Below are 22556 nucleotides of genomic sequence, written 5' to 3'. Positions count from 1 at the left end.
TATTGCAGGATGTTACAAAATAGATTGAGAAAAGCATTTATTATTTACTTTTTAGATTTTATTTAACTGCAATAAAATATCGGGTTAACCGACATAGGCTGAATAACGACTATAAAATATCGGGTGAACTTAGCAAATCTGTATATGGCTGATATTGTCGAAATAAGAGCATTAAAATATAGGATCAATTTGGCAATTCTATATAGGGTAAACTTGGGCTGAATGGTGGCTATAAGATATCGGGTGAACTTGATAAATCTGCATAGGCACGATATTGGGTAAATGAGGGAAATAAAATATCGGGTGAATTTGACAATTTTACATAGGGTAAACATCGGCTGAATAGTGGCTATAAAATATCGGGTGAATCGAACATTTCTATATTTGTCTAATATTGGCCCTTTAAAACCTTGTTGAGCTAAGATTAGTGAATATTGGCCTAATGAGTTCCCAAGTTATTTTGCTGATAGGCTGTAGTTTAACACCACACAAATGTAATATCTTTTGTCACAGCCACTGTGGCTTTTTGATATTAAAGTTCTTAATTAGAAAGCTGTGTTTCTCCCATAAGTTGTGACCCTCTTTGATACTATGAGTAATATTCAATGTGAATATCATTTTCTGCACTTCTATATTTGTGTCTGATACCTTGCACCAGAAAGGTATGGTCATAGTTGCAACATTCCCATTGAAAGAGATATCAAAAATAAAATTGACTTACATTGAGAAATGAAAGTCCATGTAGTGTAAAGAAGAATTAATGTGACACTATTATTAGTTAGAAATTGATTTACTTATTTTAAACATATTCAAAACTCAGATACATAGGTTAAAACTCTAATTTGTGTTTATAATTAAATTTTTAGAAATGTAAGATAACATCCTTTGTTTTGATGTAGTTCTTAAGTTATAATTTATGTATTCGCTGTTCCTCAAAACTGTAATAAATACAATTACTTTTCTTTTATTAAATCAATTATCATAAACATGACTTATTATTTCATCAAAATGGAAAGGAAAAAAAAATTCTTGTTAAATGCATAAACTTTTTATTAAAATATTATATTTTCAATATTTTTGTTTTATAGATAAGATGGGAGAAAAATATAACTCTGGGTGAGCCTCCAGGCTTTTTGCACTCGTGGTGGTGGTAAGTGAAAAAAAATTTAATTCTTGGTTTTCATTTTTCTTATTCTTTGTTGTAAATTTAAGTAGCTGGCTAGTTGACCAGTGAAGGACCTAAAAAAAACTAGTTTTGAATTTTTCTTTGTCTCAAATGTTTTTGTAAAATTCTGAAGTTTTTACAAAAATAGATTACAGTAAAATTTGGATTTATATTATTAATGCTATAATGGATTTTTGTTGGTTTAGTAGTTAAGAAAATAACAATTTGTTTTTTTTCTCTGTCATTTTATACTTTTATTTCTAATGTACTTTTAACTTAAGTGACTTTAATTTTAAAAAAGAAATTTTAACATCTAAATATTCTAGTTTCACTTTTTATTTATTTATTTTTATTTTTTCAGTTGTATAGTTATATTTCCATGTTCTTAAAAATGTCAACTTTTATTTTTACTACTATTTTTTTTTCTTTCAGCCATTGTTTGCTAAGGTTTTTATTTCTTAATTTTCAAATTTGATTTTTCTCATTTTTCTACTTAATGGTTTCAATCTTAAAACTGTTTTTGTCATTTTACTTTTTGCATTTTTTAAGTTATAAATTCCTTCAAGCATCTTTGAATGTACTTTTCGTAAATTAGTTTTAAATTTGTTTTGAAGTTATTTGGTTAAGTTTTGTTCAAATCTACCTTCTTTTAATAGTCATTAGATTTATTTTATTAGAAATATTATACCTTAAATCTACTGAAACAAACTCTGTTATGTTGACCATATACATTATTTTTTTTTTAAATTATGAACTTAAAATAAAATAACAAGAAATATGAGAAACTAGCAAATTGTCAATCGTTTTCTCTAATATAACTGTGATCATTGACTTTACTTTTGCTTTTATGTTCAGAAGACGGTAATATGCGTGGTTAAAAATATTTTATTTAATTTGTTAATCTTATATCTGACTGAATTTTAAATTGTATTCTATTATGTATCATATCTTGTATTAAAATTTCTTTCTTCCTTTTTTCTCTACATTTTGGGTTGATTATAATTTAATTTTATACCATCTGAGTTTTGTAAAACAATTTATTTTTGTCTATTTTAATACTTGTTGCTGCTCTAAAAAAAAAAAAAAAAAATTATACTTTGTTTTCTTAACTTTTGTATCTATGTTTTGGAGACAGTAATATGCATGTTTGAATTTTATGAGTATGATTTAAAAGTTTTATTTATCATGCATCAGGTCTTAATTTAATTTGTTTGCCCTTCTCATTTTGGGTTGACTGTAATTGATTTTTATACCATCAATATTTGTTACTGCCTTTAAAAATGAAATCTAAGTTCTTTAAAATAAAATATGTTTTCCTACTCTCAATGTTTTTGTAATAACATGATTTCTGTTTACACTTTAGTGTTTTTTGGGATCTCTATTGTGCTGCACCTGAAAGAAGAGAAACGTGTGAACATTCTAGTGAAGCTAAAGCTTTTCATGACTATGTAAGTTTTATTTCTGAAACAATAAGAAGTCATTAATATTTTGCTAGCAGATAGTTATTTAAACTTCTGATCATTAAGTTTTGAAACGATATTTTATGATTTATTGATTGCTACTTATTACTTTTCTTTGAATAGCATAGAACTTTTTTTACTATATAATTTTCTTAAAAAATATAACAAAAACTGTGACTAATGCTCAGACTGCCTTCCACTTTTCAGTTTCACTATAATTTGTGTTATATTAGGTAGTTAGTACAGAGAAATGGTAGCTAGTACCCATTAACAGTCCACTTACTAGTACTTAAATCTCTGTTATTGCTTTTTAAATTACATTAAATATATTGCATTTCTTAAATAAATGTATTTTTAAACAGGTAAAGGAATGTCCTGGGATTTTTTTTTTTTTTTTCATGTGATATATAAAATTTTATTAATATTCCATTTTATATTTATCAATTCTCATGAACTCCTACTGGGGTTTCCTTATATTTAATTGTATAAAATGTTCAATTACTAAATTTAATCTAAATTGTATAATTTATTTTGAAATATTTTTAATAGATCCTTTTTTGTAAAATGTTGGGAAGCTCTTTCTGATCAAGCACAAAAACTTTTTCTACATTAAAATATGTTCACAACTTCTTTATATATTTTATCTAATCTGGTGATTTTGATCTAAGCCTGTGGTCATAAAACTTTTTAAATCTGCATATTTTATATTGTGCCCAATATGGTGTGTAGCAATTTCTTGAAATATATAATTAATGTCTTTATTGCAAAACTCAGAGATGTTTGTGTTTCGTGTTTTTCTTATCATTCTTCTGGGTCTGAAAGCAAGGAGCTGGGCATGTGAATTTCTCAGAATCAAAACCATTGGTACGTGCGAATCCAAATCCGCATTAACGTGAAGTTCACATACATGTGATTCTGTAGCAAATTGGTGAAAATCCACCACTTTGGTTTTATTGATTTTTGGCAGTTTGGATCTCCACAGTAATCCACTTTTATCGTGATTCATATTCAAGCCTCAACATCGATTTTTGTACTTATACTTAATTTAAACGCTATTCATTATGATACGTATTCACACAATCTAAAAATCATGCATCACAATTTCTATTCATTTAATTTAAAAATCCAATATGGTGATTTGTATTTTTGCATTTTTAGAATCCAATATCGTGATTCATATTTACGCTATTTTAAAAACCAATGTCGCAATACTTGTAAGAACTTAGTTTTTTCTTAAATTAGTTCTTTAAAAATGTGATATTCTTTATTGGTAGGCAATTTAATTATAAGTCTTCAAAATATGTTTAATATGAAATATGTATATAAGTTGCTATCTTGATATCAAGTTTCGGCACATAATATTTTTTGATTTTTTCACTTTGTGTCACAATCACCCCTGCTTAATACTGTAGCTGATTAAAATTTAGAAATATATCAGCTAAGATTAGCTATAAATGAGTAATCAATGCAGGCAATGCATTTACTAATGTTTTGAATATTTAATGGCCAAAAAAAAATTATAAAAATAAGCATTTGTTTTTAAATTCAGTTTGCTTTATCTAATTTTTAATAAGTCTAAAAAAAATTGATTCATAACAAAAATACGTTATTTTATTCTCATAAAGTATATTAAAAAAGTCTATGGATTTTATTTTTCTTAGCGAAAGTTTTTAGTTAAATTTTATCTTAAAGCATTAAACTTATTTCTTTAAAGAAGTAACTTAGTCATGCTTCTGATCAAACCTTTATTTTTTACAGGGCTTTGTAAATTCAGGTTATGCTGTAAATGGAATTGCACATGTAAGTATTTATTGTTATCAATCTGACTCGTTGTTGCAAAGGATAAGGAATCTTTTTTTTATTTGCCAGCCATAACATATTTAGTTAAAGTCCTGCAATTTAACAATATCTAAATTTTTCTGTGGTATCATTTTTCATTTAAAGAAGCATCAAAAATTGATACTTCTCAAATTTGATGGTATTCGGTGTCTATTAATTAAATTAAGACCTAGGTATTATTTAACCATAGAACTTTTTTTATCATCATCCAGGAATGAAACTTTCTGTTATTTGTCTGATATCTGATTTTTACCTCTCCCTTTCCTTTGTTTAAACTGACTTTAAATTAAAGAATAAAAATTCCTTGAAATTAAGTTTATTTATTAAAGATCGTTTTAATTTCTATGAAAAGCAGAACCAACACTTAATACCTTGCAATCAGTAGCAGTTGACTGTTTTGGTATCATATTATCATCTATGAATTTGTGCCAGCTGGAATGTCAGAATAAAAATTTTTTTCATTTGCTAAGTTTTAAAATGTTTTGAATTCGTAAATACCAGAGTAAAAAATATGAATTTTCATTGTGCCTTTTCCTAATATTAAACAAAATTAAAACTCAATTTAAACATTGGATATCATGCCTTTTTTCCAACAATATGTATGATTTTGCATAGTAGATTTGATCTGGTGTCGTATTGCTAGTAAACAAAACTAGGGACTTGAAGACACTATAGAATGATGTGGAAAGTCAGTGACCACGTTTGTTGTTTATATGTTAGCGTTAAATGTTAGGCACATTTTCTTATAAAAGTTAAAATACATAATTACCATTGCTTGTTGCAAAAGTTCTGTTGTCATGCTTAAAAAATCACAATCACATATTTTTTTTTTTTAATTATGAGATATATTCATAAAATATTTAATGAATTACAGATTATAAAACTTTAAAAAAATTTATATTTTTTATTTAAGTAACAGCGCTTTTAGATTATTAAATTTTTAAAGTACTTTGCATATCTGTTAATAGATAGTGACATCTATTGAAGTTTTTTGTTTGTTTTTCCCCCGCAAAGGGTATTTTTTTGTAGCCATCTACGAAGCATTCAAGTTTCACCATCATACGTTTTTAATGAGTATTTAACAGTTTTAGCATAACTAATTAGAGCTATAAAAAATTTTAATCAACATTTTATGTTCAAAAAATTTAAATGCCCAAAGAGTTGAAATTCTGGTATTATTAGCGAACAAAATTGTAATAAAGTTCATTCAATAATCATCCTTAAGTTTTTTTAATGATATAAATGATTTCCTATATATTATATGTACTAATTATTGTTTTGATTGTTTGAAATAAATATTATTATTTCTCAAATTACTTGTTTAAATTTTATTTTTTAAATTGTAACAAATTTCTAGAATTTTCTAATGTGACTTAGAATGTTTGTATCCTGTTGGTTAACCTCCTTGCGATCAAGAAAATTATCAATGAATTATGAAAACTTTTTGTTCCTTTCAGAACCCAACAGCCCCCAGCCCTTTGGGGCAAATGCCACCAAATGATGGAATGCCTGGAGGCCCAATGCCACCTGGTTTTTTCCCTGTAAGTATGCTTGTTTATTGCAATCCTTTATTTGTTTTTGAGTTCTAATTATAGCAAAAATCAATATAATATATTGATTTTCTCTATAATCTATATAAAGAAATCTGAGAAGAATTTAATTTAAATATATAAAAAGAATTGAAATTACGTATTTATGTTATTCTAATTTTTCCAATTTCTCTATTTTATTATCATTATTATTATTAAAAACTTGTGTTGTGGTTATCATTTTGCTTTTTTAGTTTATTCAATTAAAATTTTATATCAATGCAATTTATTATTTTATTCATATTTAGAAGGGAAAAGTAACTTTTTGTTTATTTTTAGTTTCTGACCCATATTTTAGTTCAGTGTAGTCACAATAACATTGCATGTTGTGACAGTATATTAGAACTGTTTAAGTATTGCAATATAAATCAATCGAAACATTTTCTATTTGTTTCTTCTCAAGGTTTTGTTTTGGTTTGACATAAGTACAACAATAGAATGATTTAAAATTACTAAAAGTAACTTTTTGTTTATTTTTAGTTTCTGACCCATATTTTAGTTCAGTGTAGTCACAATAACATTGCATGTTGTGACAGTATATTAGAACTGTTTAAGTATTGCAATATAAATCAATCGAAACATTTTCTATTTGTTTCTTCTCAAGGTTTTGTTTTGGTTTGACATAAGTACAACAATAGAATGATTTAAAATTACGCTTTTTGCCAAAATAAGCTTTGAATAATTAATGCTTTTTGTCATAACCAAACAAGAACAATTAACTTTTTACCTTGTTTAACATGTTCAATACTATGTCAGTTATTGGTGGCTGACACTACATTTTTCGTTCAGGCTGCATTAGTCATTTGTAACTGATAGTGAAAATATGATGAAAATTTATTTGTATTTGACTTTTTATTTATTTATTTTTTTTTCAATCTGTTAGCAAATGCAGTGCTTATGCCACACTACTGATGCTTCTTAACAGCGTGTGTGGCCTGATGGGGATTTTCTAACAAATACGTATGGCGCTCAACGTGTTAATTATTTACTAAGTAGTTGCAATTTCATAAGCTAAGCAAACTACAATATATAAATTTGTTTATTGTATGTTCCAATGCTCTAGAAAGTTTTTAAAAATATTTCATGTAAATAATAAATAGCTAGGTGCGTATTTTTGTGTTTTTAAATATTTGTATCTAAAAAAAATTTTTAAAGCATTTTATGATTAATCTGTTCTAGAATAATGACTTGTTAACGATAGATTAAATTATTTACTATACCATAGTAAACATTTACTATACCATAGTAAACATGTATATGTAGAATTTTTCTTTATATTTTCTCAGCCTTAACATACAATAGGAATAGACATGGAGTGGATTACTGCATTGCATGGATTACTGCATAAAATAAATCTGAACTAAATTTTAAACCTTGAAAAGAAAATTTTTGTTACTCCCTATGAATTCAGATTCAAATAAAAATATTCAAGAGCTATATACTCAAATTTAAATATTAAAAACTCTGTTATGTAATTCATCCTATAATAAAAATTTTTAGCCTTCCTCTTATCACGTGAACATAAGCTGGCTTTTGTATGGCATAATATGGACACTGCAATGCATGTAATTTAAATTTTCCAGTAATGTTTATACAGTCTTAATTTATCTTTTAGAACTCTCATATGCGGCCCTCACCGCCTCAACAACCTGCTTCTCAACCGTCCCCTCATCCTCAGCCTCCACCACATTCTCAGATGATGCAGAATCAGGTATGTATCAATTTTTAAATAATTTTTTTAAGGAAAATATTTGATTGTGTAGGGAATTGAATAAATTGTTTAAATTTTGTAGTGATTGACAAACATATAATTAACTTTACTAGTCGTAATTCTAATAATTTTTTTTTTTAAATTTATTTCCATTTATACATTTGCGTAAATTTTTTTCTTTATTTTTTAAGGTAAGTGTTATTTATTTAGAGTAGAATTTTTTTCTGTTCAGACTATCCTCCAAGTTGGGTGATGTGCTTAAAAGAAAAAAACGATTTTGCGTTTTGTTATAGCTTCTATAAATAACAAAAACACATCATTTATAATAATATGAATTTATTCTGTCAAATAATACTAAGTACATTATACAAAGTACAAATTTGTATTGACACATACATTTTCATCTATACTTACTTCAAGAAAGGAATTGGGTGTAAAATTTAAGATGCAACCTAAAAAATAAAAACAAAAATTATTTTTAATATGTTTAGTTGATATAAGTATTACTCAATCAATAAAGTTGATCCAAACAAAAAAGATTTATACAAAGTTTTTTTATGAAGATTTTGTTAGAAGATTGGTTTAAGCTGTTTGACATTTGTTTTAATGTAACGAAATGTCTTTAAATGCTTGATGATTCTTCTGAAAATATGTGTAATCATTGGTAAAAGTTCACTCAGTTAAAAAACAAATAATAATTGAAAAAAAAAAACATTTAAAAATGCTTCAAATATTTTCTATGATTACACACATGTCCAGATGTATTATTTCTTTGTTTGAGTGCGTATGTATTTCTCATGACTTGAGTAAAATTGTTAAATAAATGGCATAATGCACATCAGGGGGTGCGAATGCTGTCTTGTAAGAACTGTGCCTGCGGAGATCCTGGTTGTGTGAGCAGCTCTGCAGTAGGATGTAACTCAGTGAAGGTAAGATTATGTCGAATGCAAAATCCTCAGTGCAAAAGCTTGGAGTTGTGTATTAATCATGCCTTAAATAATACTTATTTTTGCAGTGTTTAAAAGTAATCGAATGATTAATTGTTAGCATGATTTGTTTGATGTTAAAAATTATTTGCTTTAGTTTAGATTGTGCTTATTGACATATTTATGTAGGCTTACTATAAACAATTTTGTTAAACCTAAGTGCTGTGATTTAACAAAGCTTATGCATATTGCATTCAATTATCCCCATTTGAATATCTACTTTTTTTTATCCAGGTGCAGTTGTTTATTTATTTTTTTTTTTTTTCATAATGCATGCTTTTTCTTCTAAAATAATTATCAGCGATTGTGTAAAGCGTTTATGTACTTTTATTTGATTAATAATATTAAAAGCTTGCACTTTTGAAAGTTATTAATGCTAGCGAAATAAATTTAGGAGTGAGAAAAATTCTCTAAAATACTTTGGTAATCCTAGTCAATATACTCCTATTTGAAAAGTTTCTGTGTCCTTTACCAATATATCCAAAAGGATTCCCCAAAAATGAGAAAAGATCTTTTGCTGTATTAATAGAGAACAAATATTGTGTGCAACGAATTTAAAAGGAAGAAAAACGAAATTATTCAAGTAGTTTTATTTAAATTTATTTTATACGGTTTGACTAATTAAATGTTGCCAAATCTTTAAAAAAAAGTTTCAGTTACGAAATTTTTTGAATTGTGTATGTGTGCATAAACTCAGCCAATACTTATATGCATAATTTATTAGGCATTCATTTATGCTTAACCTGCTTCCTAAAAAATAAAAGATCTTCTGAAATATATTAAAACTTAGCTTTTTTTCTCTTGGGAATTATTTATTAACTTCAAGAAGTTTTTTCTTATCTCAAAGTCAATTAAGATTCATTTGTTTGTCCACTAATTTTAGAATATTGCAGTAACTATTTATTAATTTTTATTGGCTAGTGTAATATCAAATTAAAATGTATTTTTTAAAAAGAATCTGAAAAGTGGCAAACAGAAAAAAAGTTCTATACAAGCTTGCTCTTGTTCTTAATGCTCAAAGAACTAAAAATGTGACAATTCTGCATTATTTTCATAGATAAGATTTCATAAATAATTTATTAAAAAATTAGTGTTCCAATAATATAATTAAAAAATTGATTATACTATGAAAATGAAGTTCTTTACTTGCTTGTTTAAGTGTAGACAGAAATTTTAAAGTAAAAGTAGTCCTCTAATAATAAAATAGTCAACATTCATGGCCATTATTTATTTTGGTATCAAATTACAAAAAAAAATTTTTTTTGAACCTATAATTTTATGCTTATTCTATACAAAACTTCGTAAATTCTTATTATGACAAAATAAATTTTTTTTATTTTTTATTGCACAACTTATTATATTCTGCTGCACAAAACATGCAATGTGGTTATAGAGCAGTAGCATGTAGATCTGGAATATTTTTGTTGAAAGGATTACATGTAAAAAAAAAAAAAAACTAAACAAATTGTGTTATTTAAATTATAAAGCTCTGTAAAGTTAACTTTACTATAGATATTTACCCAGCCTAATATATATATTTTTGAATCCATTCTGAAATCTCATCGTATTTAAAGTTAAATATTAATAGAGGAATGATGAATTTTAATTAAGTAAGGAATATAAGTTGTGTATTGTTCATATTTCAATCAATTAAAGAAAGTAAATGAAATCCTGCAAATCATCAGTGAGATGCACACTTTTTTGTAAGCTGTGATCTATTTTTATGTATGAAAAATGACTGAAATTAACTCTTTGTTGTTCAAACTTTTCAAAAATCTTAAAGTTCTAAGGAATGAAGAAAATAGAAATTTAAAAAATTATAAATAAATTATAAATAGTTTCAATCAAGTTGGAGAATGAAAAATTTAATTCATATGACATAATTATAACTTCCTGGAGGGGAAGAAAAAAAACGTGTAGTGAATTAAGTTATTCAAACATGTTATGAAATAAAATGAAAAGTAGTAGTGTAGTTTTACTAAAATTTTATGAGGTGTTAATTTTACACTTCCTATATATTTTAAAAATAATTTACGAGTGAACTTTCTTAATTTTATTGTAAAGAATATACTTCACAGTTATATATTTTTTAAATATAAAATAAAAATGTGAAACCATTCCCAGCGTAACTTCAAATTGTTTCTAACGTCATTCATATTTCAAAATGTGTCAAATTCAGTGATTATATCAGTTAGAAGCACAATATTTCATAATTTTAATAATGAAACACTCTTGTAAGATTTTATGACTTTCTGAAAAATGTACATGCATTATGCAAATTAACCAGAACTTTTAATAGCTTACTAATATTATTTATAGAGCTTTAATCAATTATTTTTGATCTCATTTAGCATGTTTACTAGACATAATAATTAATTGTTGGTTTCTAAGCCTCCATAATATTTCTGCATAGTTTTTGAATGAAAATATTTTTTTTAAAAATAAATTGTAATAAATTCTTGTAATTTATTTAGAATATTTGTAATTTCCTTTTTGTCAGTGTCTAGGTTTTGTTAAAGAGTAATTAAATAATAATAAGTAGATTAGGAAAGTTTTTGATGACTAACTAAATTTAAAGGATCAGGTTCCAACAAAATCCAATAAAGGTATGTGATTAAATAAAGGTCTAAATTTTTTTTTACTGGAAGATAGTACAAAATTAATTAACAACAAATTTTTAAGGGACAGCATATCGTGACCTAAAAAAATATAAACACGTGATTTATGAAATTATGACAAGCATATAGTTAATTTAAAATCTAAATATAAAGTTCTCAGATTTGTAGTTTTTTGTAAAGTGTTCTACTAAGTCTTAAAAATCAGTTGGTGTTTTATTTTTAGCTCAGCTTATGAAAGTATTATTTAACATGTTACCTTCATATACTTTAACGATTACTGCATGCTCTGTTGGCACTTACACATTCTGTATGTAGGATTTTGTGTTTTTTTTTAAGAAAAACATTTTTATTTTGAACGAGACGGATAAATCTTTTGATGTGGAATCTCCTATATTTTGTAGATTACTGCATTCGCAATCGCTGGGTCATTTACTTGCGCAATATTAAGACATTTTTCATTGGTGCCGTAAATCAAAACAAACAAATGAAAAGAACCCTAACTTAGTGAACTTAGTGAAAACAATGTCACTTGAGTGAAGTTATTTTTTATTTACAAAAATATTCAGAACTGCCGTACAAGAAAAACAAGTAGACATTCTGGGTATCAAATACTACTTTTTTGGCCTCTGAAATTAACTGTGTTCCAAGAAGAGAATTCTAATATTTGCCATGAAAATTTGGGTCACCATATAAGTAAACAATAAATATTGTTGCTTTGTAATGTTTTATTGACTTTTTTTTGCTGATAGATAAATTATACATTAAAACCTTTTGGGTGTGTGTATCATATTAAAATTTGGGATAATTTAGTCATATAACACAAGAAATAAAAATTGTAGTTCCCATTTATGAAATAAATACATGTATGTTCTGAGAAAAAAATTATGAAACAAAACAGCAAGGAATATCTCTTTTGTCAAAAATAATTTTGTTAACTCATCTAAATTAATTTCTGGGGTGATAGAATCATGCAAATCTGACCTGATATTATTTCTCAAAAATTATAATTGAAAATTATCTGAGCAAAAATTTTGTTACATGCCATAAATATACAAAATATGGATTTTACTCTAAGTCAAAGATAAAGATGGGTAACTGGATGCAAAATACGACCTTAAAGTTAGTTTACTTACATAATAATCTTTTGGAAACTATAATAATTCACTTAAAATTCATAAAAAGTATGATTATTGAGTGAGAACACATGTAACTCAGATTTGAGCGTTATCTAATATTGAAATAGTTAATCGTTACATCATGTCATGAACAGTATTTCTCACATCCGAGTTTGTAATTTATTTGTAATTTTGCACCTTAATAAGACTTGCATATTCAACAACAATACAACATTCAACAGCAATACAACATTCAAAAGTGACTGTTGAATACTACAAATTGCTTTCATATAGCTTTGGAGAAGAAAACAATAAAATGATTTCTAAGTCACATTAGAAAAGGTTCCCTTAAATTCCAATGCCAATAAAATTTATTTGACGAATTACACTCAATTGCTTTCAAATGATTAAAATTTTTTGAAATGGAACTGGAAACAGTCAGAATTAGTTTAGATTAGCCAGATTCAGCTGCATAAATTTATCCATTGAAAGAATATCAAAGAGAATCATAAACAATAATTTCTGCATTGACATTGTAATTAACACAGAATTTTAGGGAGGGAGTTGTAGTTTAAACACTTATCTTTAATGCTGTTTGGAGTTTTAAATGGTCTTTATACAAGATAGGTAAGTAAATTTTTATAGTTTATCGTTTTAAATGTTTATATATATATATATATGAGTTCTCTTACTAATAATTTTAATAGGTATGCTACTTCGTAGTGATTAATTATTTTATTGCTGATCGAGCCTTACTCAATATATTCATATATTTGTGCTGGTTTAGTTATTGTTTAACATCATTTTTTTTAATATATATTTTATTTATGTTTTGCCACTCTTATGAAACAGAATTATTGAAGCTGTTTTTGATCATATATTTATTTGATCTTAAAATCATACTATTTATATATTTTTGGGTATTTTTAAACTTATTTATTAGATGTTCAAAAGAATAGAACTTATTATAAATTTCAATAGAATTATAAATTTCAAAATAAAAAAAATGATTCTGCCTTTTTAACATTTAAATTAATTTGTCTGAATTAACTGTTATAGCACAAATTCAGAACAAGTTTTTAGCGTTCTCATTAAACATTGTGATAAAATATCTCTATGCAAGTATAATCTTAGACTTATATCAAGCGTAAGAGTAATTCAAAGACTTATATGCAATGTGTTTCTAATGTCAAATAAAGAATTATGTTAAATGTTTATATTGTTATTTTTAAAGCTTTTTTTAAAAATAACACCATTATTATTCTCCAATTCCTATTTCTCCTGCATTTGGAATTAGTTATAATTATTTTGTCCTTCTGTATGTGTTTATTTCTTTTGCACAATTAATTTTTGTCTTAGTTAGGGGGGATGTAGATTTTTCTTAAGATATAGGCATGGAGTTAAACTGGTTTTTTTCTTTCTGTGTAGATTCTTTCTCAGTTCACATCTCAGATGATTAAATGATTTTACTGTTTGCCTATTTGTTTTGAAATTTCAAAAAATGCTATGAAACTGAAGATATGATTAAAAAAAATATTTTTTTTTTTTTCAAGTATATCTTGTTAGCTAACTAAACTTTAAACTGAAATTTCTTAACTCCTAACATCTGTTCATATCCTGTGCAAAGGTTTCAGGGGTATGTATTGTACATTAGTGCAATAGATAGAGGTACTCTCGTATGTCAGAATACGTTATACATCAGAAATTTGAGAAAATAAAACATAAAAAGGAGGGTACTTGTGACTAATAAATATTAAATACTGTACTACTAGTGAAACATTAAAAGAAAAAATATTTTACATTGTTTTTTTTTTTCTGGTTATGATACATTTGCCCTGAACAGACATGTGCTAGACATGTGTCAAAATGTATATTCAAATGTTATTGTAAAATCTTTTACAAAGGTGCAGAATTTTGAATTCTTTAAATGGGTATGAAGTTGTTTCTATGTGTGATTCAGTAGACGAAAATGTATCAAGCTAATGGTACTGCTAACATATTGCATCTGACACAGATGGTGATCTAGAAAACTAATTAGTAGCTAAATTGTATTTTTTAAAAGTTTTTTTGTTATATTTTTTAAATAGTCTTTAATAAATTATAACTTTTTTTCTGAACGTAATTTAAAGTATTTTTTCAGGAAAAAAAAACTGAATAAGTAAAGAAAATATGAGAGAAAATCCAAAATTAATTGTATATAATATATTAAAAGTAGTTTTCGGAAAGGATAAATTGATTCACAGTTGTTCTCATGCATTAATATTTCACAATCAACAAATATTCGTTGAATTGGATGAACTTCTCTTCCTGGCACTAATTTCTAATTATCATTTTATTATGCATGCAACACCTTTCTTGTAGTGTTACATTTTATGTGTGAGTCTTATTTTCCTAAAAACACTCCTGTTCATTCATTTTGTATACTCACTAATTAGTTCGATTCAGCCTTGAATGAACGTGAAAAGATAAACTAAATGTAATAAAATGTGAACTATAAACTATATGTCTTTAAAAAAAAAAAACTTTAACAATTCATTACAAGACATTACATCCCTCTCATTGAAGTTAAAAATTCCTAATTAAATTGCACATGCTTCTCTCACAGTTATTTTGTTTTTATTAGATAATGTAAGAAGAACAAAATTTTTAATAGTCATTCATTAGGTCAAATCATTAAGTTAAGTGTGCAAATCATTGGATTTTACACCTGACACTTCAGCTTAAATTGGACAAAGTTTCAATTTAAAACATATTGCAAAGTTACAGCAAATTTGCAAGATAGTTGAATTCAACATTGTTTAATTTTTCTATATGTGCATTGGCTGATTTTTAAGTTGCTATTTACAGCTGTACATTTTTTTTTTATATATATAATCCTACATTGCTTTAATCCCCATTTTTAGATTGTTAAAAAAAGATTTATTTTCCTCTTTCCATTTTCTCACTCTCAGAAGAATTAACATCTGAACTAAAAATAAAGTTTTCGTTGATCTTTGAAGTGAATAATTTATGTAATTGAGGGGGGGACAATGATTTTTGTACATTATCTGATTAATTCACAAAATTTTTTTGTCTAAACCTCCACTTGTGGAACATGTAAAATATTATATTGATACAGTCTCTATATTGAGTACAGATTGTTTTTCAAGGTTCTAATGTATTAATGAAAAGTTTTATAATTTTCTATATTACGCTGTTTCTCCATTATTCCATTAATTTAAAAATCCCTAAATCTTGTTAGTAAAAGCCATGTTTGGCAGCAGCAACCGAAAAATAAAAAGTTGTTCAGGGTCGATGCTGTGACTGAGAAGATGTTGCTGTGCAAAATATTAAATACATTTTACCTCATGCTTGCTCTAAATCAAAAATTTTGTGAATTATATACCATATCTGCTCTTCGGTTTTAAGTTAGTATACTTTTTACTCAACATTGAAAACGAAAGCTTCTAATAATTAAAAAAAATTTATGAGAACGAGGACAGTGATTACAATTTATTGAAATAATTTCATGCAGTACTAATTTGTGAGTAAAAATGGCTAGTTAACATTGGTGATCTCCAAACTATAGCTGGCAATCCTGATCAACCAGGTAAAATTTATAACGGGAGTAAATTATACAAATGATAATCAGAAAAAGAACGCAATATATAGTACACTTAATCAAATGGGTCATTTTAATTGTAATTAGTTAATTTCTTCTGAAAAAATCGTGCAATATGTAACATACTCTTACTGGCTAGAAGTTAGGGTGCATTTTTATACTAAAGTATGCTGATGTGAATAGGATATTAAAATGTCCAGAAGCTGGGGAAATTATTAAAAAAAAAAAAAAAAATTTTAACTTTTTTTTATGGGTGTAAAGAAATTATCTTTCCTTTAACGTCTATGTTGGCTAGGTATTAATTAATATTTGAGACTCGCTGGAAGAGGTAATGTGGCCCTTGAGGCAAAAATTTTAAAAACCTCTAAGTTACACATTTTAAAAATGTAAAATTACAATCCTAGTTCTTCATTTTTATGCATTATTTCGACCGACTATAGTTAAGTTCACAGATTTAACGAGCGAATTACCCTAGTTCAGTCCACTCTTGTTCATTAAGGAAACTGACTATACATGTACTAAATGAAAGTTTTAATCGAGTATTTATGCTGATTAAGCTATAAAATAAATACTGCCATTAAAAATATTTTTAAATTTCAGGATATAAATTTTATTTAATGGTCCAAAAAACACTGAAGATCTTCAGTTTTGACCTTTTAAATTATTTATAAAAATTCTTCCACTTCTATTTTAATTTCAATTTAGCAAAATAGAAGCACAAATTAAAGATTCTGCCTGTAAAAAGCTATATAGTAGCCTCTACTTAGCTGCACTGTAAAGGAGAATCATCTCAAATATATTTCTCCATTAGTGTTTTATGAGGCAAAGATGGTGATTTGTTATTGGCTTTTTTGTTACCGTCATTTAATGAAACCATCAGCTACCATGGACCCAGATGTATTTGATGGGCGTAGAAGCCCTCTAAAAAAGCCCGTAAAATAGAAGCCACAGCGGAAAGTGTGGAAAGAACAAAACAATTTCCTTTTTACCGTGACGTCGTTTGACGGATGAAAGGCCATTAAAAGGCGAAAGGTACATGTAGCAGCGATGAAAGCAAAATTTTTTAACACTTTTAAGATATGTCGCTGACTCCACTTCCCCGCGATGTCTGTTTTAGTGTGCTCTACTTTTTAAAATTGTCCGGTATGTACGAAATATATTTAAGGGGCTTTTTTTCTTTTTAATCGTAAATATTTAAATTGTGATGTCGGATATCGTATCGACTGGATCAGATGTGCTTTTAAAGATCGGGAATCGGTTACTTAGAATAAAGTTAAAAACAATGAAAGTATTAATGAAGCAAATGTAGTATGAAATTATCTTAGGTGCTTTTAAACAGTCCTTGCATATTAAAGCTTACATTTTTTTTTAAACGTTTTTTTAAAGTTCTTTTAATTATAGTTTACAGAAATGAAAGGCACAAATACGCAGATATCTCAAAGTTATTCATTTTAGAAAAAAGGAAGAAAGCGAAATACATAAACAATGTCTTTAATTATGCATTCATTAAAAATACAAAATTTTACCCTTAAAATGATCCGACCTAAACCACAAATTACTCTAAACAACCTAATTGTTTGTGTTTAAACTACCGCATACTGATAATTTTATTTCTTTTAGAATAAACTAAATATTTTTAATAATGAATTAAAATTGGTGGCAGTACATTCAGTTATTTATTTACGTCCTCAAGTCAAATTAGCGTGTTTAGAGACTATTTGAATTTTCGCAAAATCTGTTTATCAAACAAACAGTATTACTGGGCAAAAATAAAATTATAAAATCTTATGAACAACCCATGTTGAGGTGATTATTTTACATCTTCATGTCACCATCTTGACATGTTTTCCAATAACAGCTGTCAATAAGGATTTCTGAAAACGACATATCAAATAAAGGCTCGTTTATAGCTATCAATATCGATTAATTCTAACTTGTTTGCAATTAATGATTAGTAGTAATAACTAGTTTTAAATTGACCGTAATAATAATAAAAAAAGCATTTACATTTTGAGATGAATTAAAGAAAATAGTTGTAAAACCAGAATTAGCACCAACAAAAGTAAGCCTGAACTAAATCATTATTAAATGATAAGACTTCATTAAAAAATTATTTTATCTATCTATAAAGGTTCTATTCAAACAAAATAGTAGTTATACTTCTAACGAATTATAAGAGTGCAATTTTTTTATTTACTAAAAAAAAATTTTTTTGTTTTATTTATACATTGAAATGTAATCTAGAACCTAGTTAAAAGTTGTTAATATTTTTATAGTCTTTAAAAAGTTTAAAAAATACTTAAATTTCAATATTAGGTCTTTCAGTTAAAATGTATTTCAATGAATTAAATTGGACAAAAATATTTAGGCATCTTGGCAATGGGGGGGCGCCTTTATCCTCCACAGCGCTAAAATTAAAACAAAACACAAATTCCTTAATCTTATTTATTTTACTTTAGAATAATAATTGCACTCAATATCAATGCACTCACTGATACAAAAATAGCGAACATGGAATATTCCTGGAAGACGATGCAAGAGTTAATAATTAAGGAAATATAATACAATTCGGGCTTGAATCCTTAGCTGACTTGCATTCTATCATGGTAGTCCTGATACTTAAATTAACCATGCTCTATTCCACAAAAGAAAAATGTCCCAATGGAAGCGAAACTGTTTTTAAAAAAAAGTTATAAGCCGACTTAAGTTCATCTCTTTTGAAAAGGAACTCAAGTGTTTCCATGCAAAATAATTCAGAATGTTTTTTTTTTCCCTTAATTATGCATCTTGCATTCCTAATTCTATTGCTGATAAACTACATGCGACAGTCCGTGATCTTTCTTTTGTACTGCAGCAATAAAATTGAAACTAAAAGTCTTGTTTCACTGCATACTGAAATTTCATTCTAGTGACACGACATTGCTACTCTCTATTTTATGCATTTTTTTTCTTCCCCTAATCAACGTTCATTAACTTAGACAGTATTCGGGATGCTTAAATATACTCTTCCACGAACGTTTCCTTCATAATCCCAGTTCTTTTCGAAAACGAAAAGGTTTTCACCAGGGAAAGTATATTCGGGAAAACAAGCGTGACGTTTCCGGCGCATAGCTATGACAATAATTACTCTTAAACTTCATTTACATACATTTGCCGTGCATTTCCCCCCATAACGACGTGCACATAATAATTCTCTGAGCAGCACTGAAATAAAGGGGAGTGAAGAAAAAATGCGGGCTTAATGCTGCCTGCTTGCGGTAGTAGTCATAATGAATACAACCATAATGAGTAATTTAAGTTAATGGGCACGTAACTTGGAGCATTTTATTTAGAATTTTTTTCTTTTTCTTTCGCACTTCCTTTCTGCTTCTCTTCATTTAATACGTTTTAACTGAGACCATGTCATTTAAGTCAAAGTGGCGAAATATTTTTGCCAGCCACGTCTCGTTTGTTGGGCTTAACGTAAAGTTTAAACATCTGGTATACCATATGCATATCTGCCAGCACAACTGGATTCCCACAAAAAGATCCTTATTGATATTAAATCTTTGCACAATTTATTGCTTGCTTGAATATTTAAATAGGTATTACTAATACATAATGAAGCTAGTCTCATTTATGGTAATCAGTTTAAAGTTTTTTTTTTTTTAATTTAAAAAATCTTACAACTATCAATCATAGATTACTTGTCTATCGCTATTCAAAATAATGAGCTAATATAATAAAATAACATTTAAAGTTCATTTAATGTCAATCATAAAGAAAAAATATTACAAACCATTATTAGTGTATTTAAGTTTTAGTAGTGTATTTTGATTTTTTTTTTCTTATCCATGTTGGCAGCTATACATATGATTTAAAACGATTTAAAGTAAGGATCATATATCACCTTTTTAGTTTCAAACTTCTTCAACATTTGTCGAAAACATATTATAATACATACTAACTCAATTGAATGATATAACAGCACTAAAAAAATTGATTATTTGGTCGTTTCCTGAGTCGTTTCCTGAATGAAATTTAGAAATATTCGAAAAGTTTTTGAATGTTCGGATGCACTTAATTATAGCTCATGAAAAATTATTTTCAAAAAATCGCTAGTTTCATTGAACGTTTTTTTTTTTTTTTTTTTTTTTAAATTGGAAAGCACCAGTTTTTAACACGCATTTTCTCGTTTAAACTTCTTTCTCCCCTGAACTTCTAATGTTACATTGCAGTGCACTTCCATTATTATTTTCAGATCAATATATGTTTTACCATTCAATCATTCCAGCATTTTATAAAATTCTAGAATGTCTGAAATTAACCGGCAAAATATGAAATTTTGCCTAGGCATTCTTTCGAAAATATTACGTCAATACGCCTTTCTATTTTTTCCGAAAAAAATCCTCGTGAAAACTACAAAAATATACTTGGTATTAAAATTATGAAATAAACGGTATAACTACTCAAAGAAGTTATTAAGACTACCGTTAGTAAATGTCTTAAAAAATATAGATATTGTTGCATTTAGTATCCAACATTATAGTTTGTATAAACTATTTATATTAAACTATAGTTTAAAGCATTTGGGGTGATGTAAAAATAAAGACAATAGTTTTTATACGTGCATTATATTTTTATCGTGAAAAAATAGTTTTTTCAATCACTGAAATTTCTTCACCCTTTTATACTTTCGTAAAACTAAGATAGCTATTATAGTTTTATTCTCATTAAACTAATAAAGACCCTTTTCAGTTTGCGTTAAAATCCTTGAGTGTTCCCTACCGCTTCTTATTGGTATTTTGAGTTTTTTCCCCCCTCCGGTTAAAATAAAAATAAATAAACTTTAAAGAAATATCTTAAACTCGATGTTGAAGGGACAGCATAATGAACAAGAAAATACTCTCATTCACAGCCAGGAAGAAAACGCATCAAATGCATGCACTTATATTCTTTGCCGCATCAGATAATGTAATCAATTTTTCCAAATAAAACAACTTCTTTTTTTTTCTTCCCATGGAAGAAAAATGCCATGAGGGAGAAACACGCGTCTCTTGTTGCCACATGGTGAAATCTCGAAAAAAAAATGTTTTTCTTTTTCGTATAGATAAAACGAAACAAAAAATTTTCGACAGCATGGAGGCGGGAATAAAATTCAATTTCTTCAGATTTGAAAGGTTCCATTTATGTCATGACAAATGCTCTTTTCATTTCTTTTACACATTTTTTTTCTCTCCCGATTCGCCCCGTTCTCCCCCCCTATTTTTTATTATTTTTGCACCTTACATAGTTGTCTCCTATCCGCCATTTGTTCTTGAAACTTCCTACTCACGCATTATTTTTCACAATCGTCCTTACCCAGAGACGTCCAGAATTTGGAACTGTCACCAACCGGAATAAAGAACTGAACCTTTGACAGGTTGCTGAAACCCTTTGTTATAATAAAGATTTTGTAAAGGAATGGGGCTCGACTATTGCTCTGTTTCATTTTTCAATCCACAAATTCTCTATGAACACTTTTGTTTAGTTTGTTTATTTACTTATATAAAAAACTGCATCTATTGGTTAGCCGTTTGATTAAACAATATTACAGTTTAATCACACTGCTGATTAGTGCGCACTAATTGTTGTAAATCGCGCTAACCAGTGCGATTTACTATTTAGCCAAACGATTTTTTAGATGAAAAGATTTTTTAAAAAAATAATAATAAAACAATTGAAAGTATCGATAGAAAATTTGAACGACATCAATCGATTAGTTTCTGAGAAATCGATTTTCAAAAATACGACTTTGATTAAAATCTTTTTTTTTTTTTTTTTCTTTTATGGAACTATTTGACTGATTTCGCTCACATTTGGCATTTTACCATACAAAATTACATGTAAAAATTCTATACCTTGCAATTCGAAACTTCTTTTTTTTAATAAATTTTTTTTTCTTCTTTTACATGGAATTTTCTTTTGATTAACGAATTTTATTAGTGAGTTCAAAAAAATTTTCAATTTGTTTTAAAAGTTGTCGAGAAAAATAGCGAAATATGCAAAAATTAACATTAATGGGTTCAAACTTTCGATCGCTGACTAAACTATTAGGGCCATATTTTCCAGATTGTAAATGTCCCCTTTATTTTGAGGGTCGGATATCCTAATCCCTCGAAAAAAGGTATTCAGAGAAAGTACGTTTTTGTGCCCGATTTCGAAACTTAAAATATTGTCTTCATTAACATATTTTAGGTCTCTCCCTCGTTCCACGAGTCCTAGAACATAAAGATCCTATCCGTAGATCAAAAGTTATTCAAAGTTGTCAACAAAAAAAATTCTCGTTCATAAAAAATGCATGGTCTAGGAATAAGAATTAAAACTTTAAATATACCAAAGTTTGATTTACAGTTAAAAATGTATATCAACGAATTTTTTTATTCAGGTGAAATTTAAACCAATAAAACCAACTTAAACATTAAAAGCAGGAGTGGTCATATCTTTGCGCATT

At 27.0% G+C, this 22556-nt stretch overlaps 1 protein-coding gene across 8 annotated transcripts in view; it reads left to right on the top strand.

The window, feature by feature from the left end:
- Nucleotides 1-22556, top strand: part of LOC107453463 (single-stranded DNA-binding protein 3) — an 81213-nt gene that overhangs the window by 6059 nt on the left and 52598 nt on the right. For 4 of the 8 annotated variants that reach the window (XM_071182754.2, XM_016070305.4, XM_016070304.4 and 1 more), the window contains exons 3-8: nt 1089-1150; nt 2529-2613; nt 4384-4425; nt 5922-6005; nt 7669-7764; nt 8607-8693. In XM_071182754.2, coding sequence (XP_071038855.1) covers nt 1089-1150; nt 2529-2613; nt 4384-4425; nt 5922-6005; nt 7669-7764; nt 8607-8693 — 456 coding nt within the window. The remainder of the gene's footprint in view (nt 1-1088; nt 1151-2528; nt 2614-4383; nt 4426-5921; nt 6006-7668; nt 7765-8606; nt 8694-22556) is intronic. The other 4 variants (XM_071182758.2, XM_016070307.4, XM_071182757.2 and 1 more) reach the window with 1 other exon arrangement.

Source organism: Parasteatoda tepidariorum, chromosome 3 (genome assembly GCF_982258835.1).
Source record: "Parasteatoda tepidariorum strain Cologne lab strain chromosome 3, Ptep-v5.0, whole genome shotgun sequence".
NCBI classification, from domain to species: Eukaryota; Metazoa; Arthropoda; class Arachnida; order Araneae; family Theridiidae; genus Parasteatoda; species Parasteatoda tepidariorum.
This window is presented reverse-complemented; position numbering and strand designations above follow the sequence as displayed.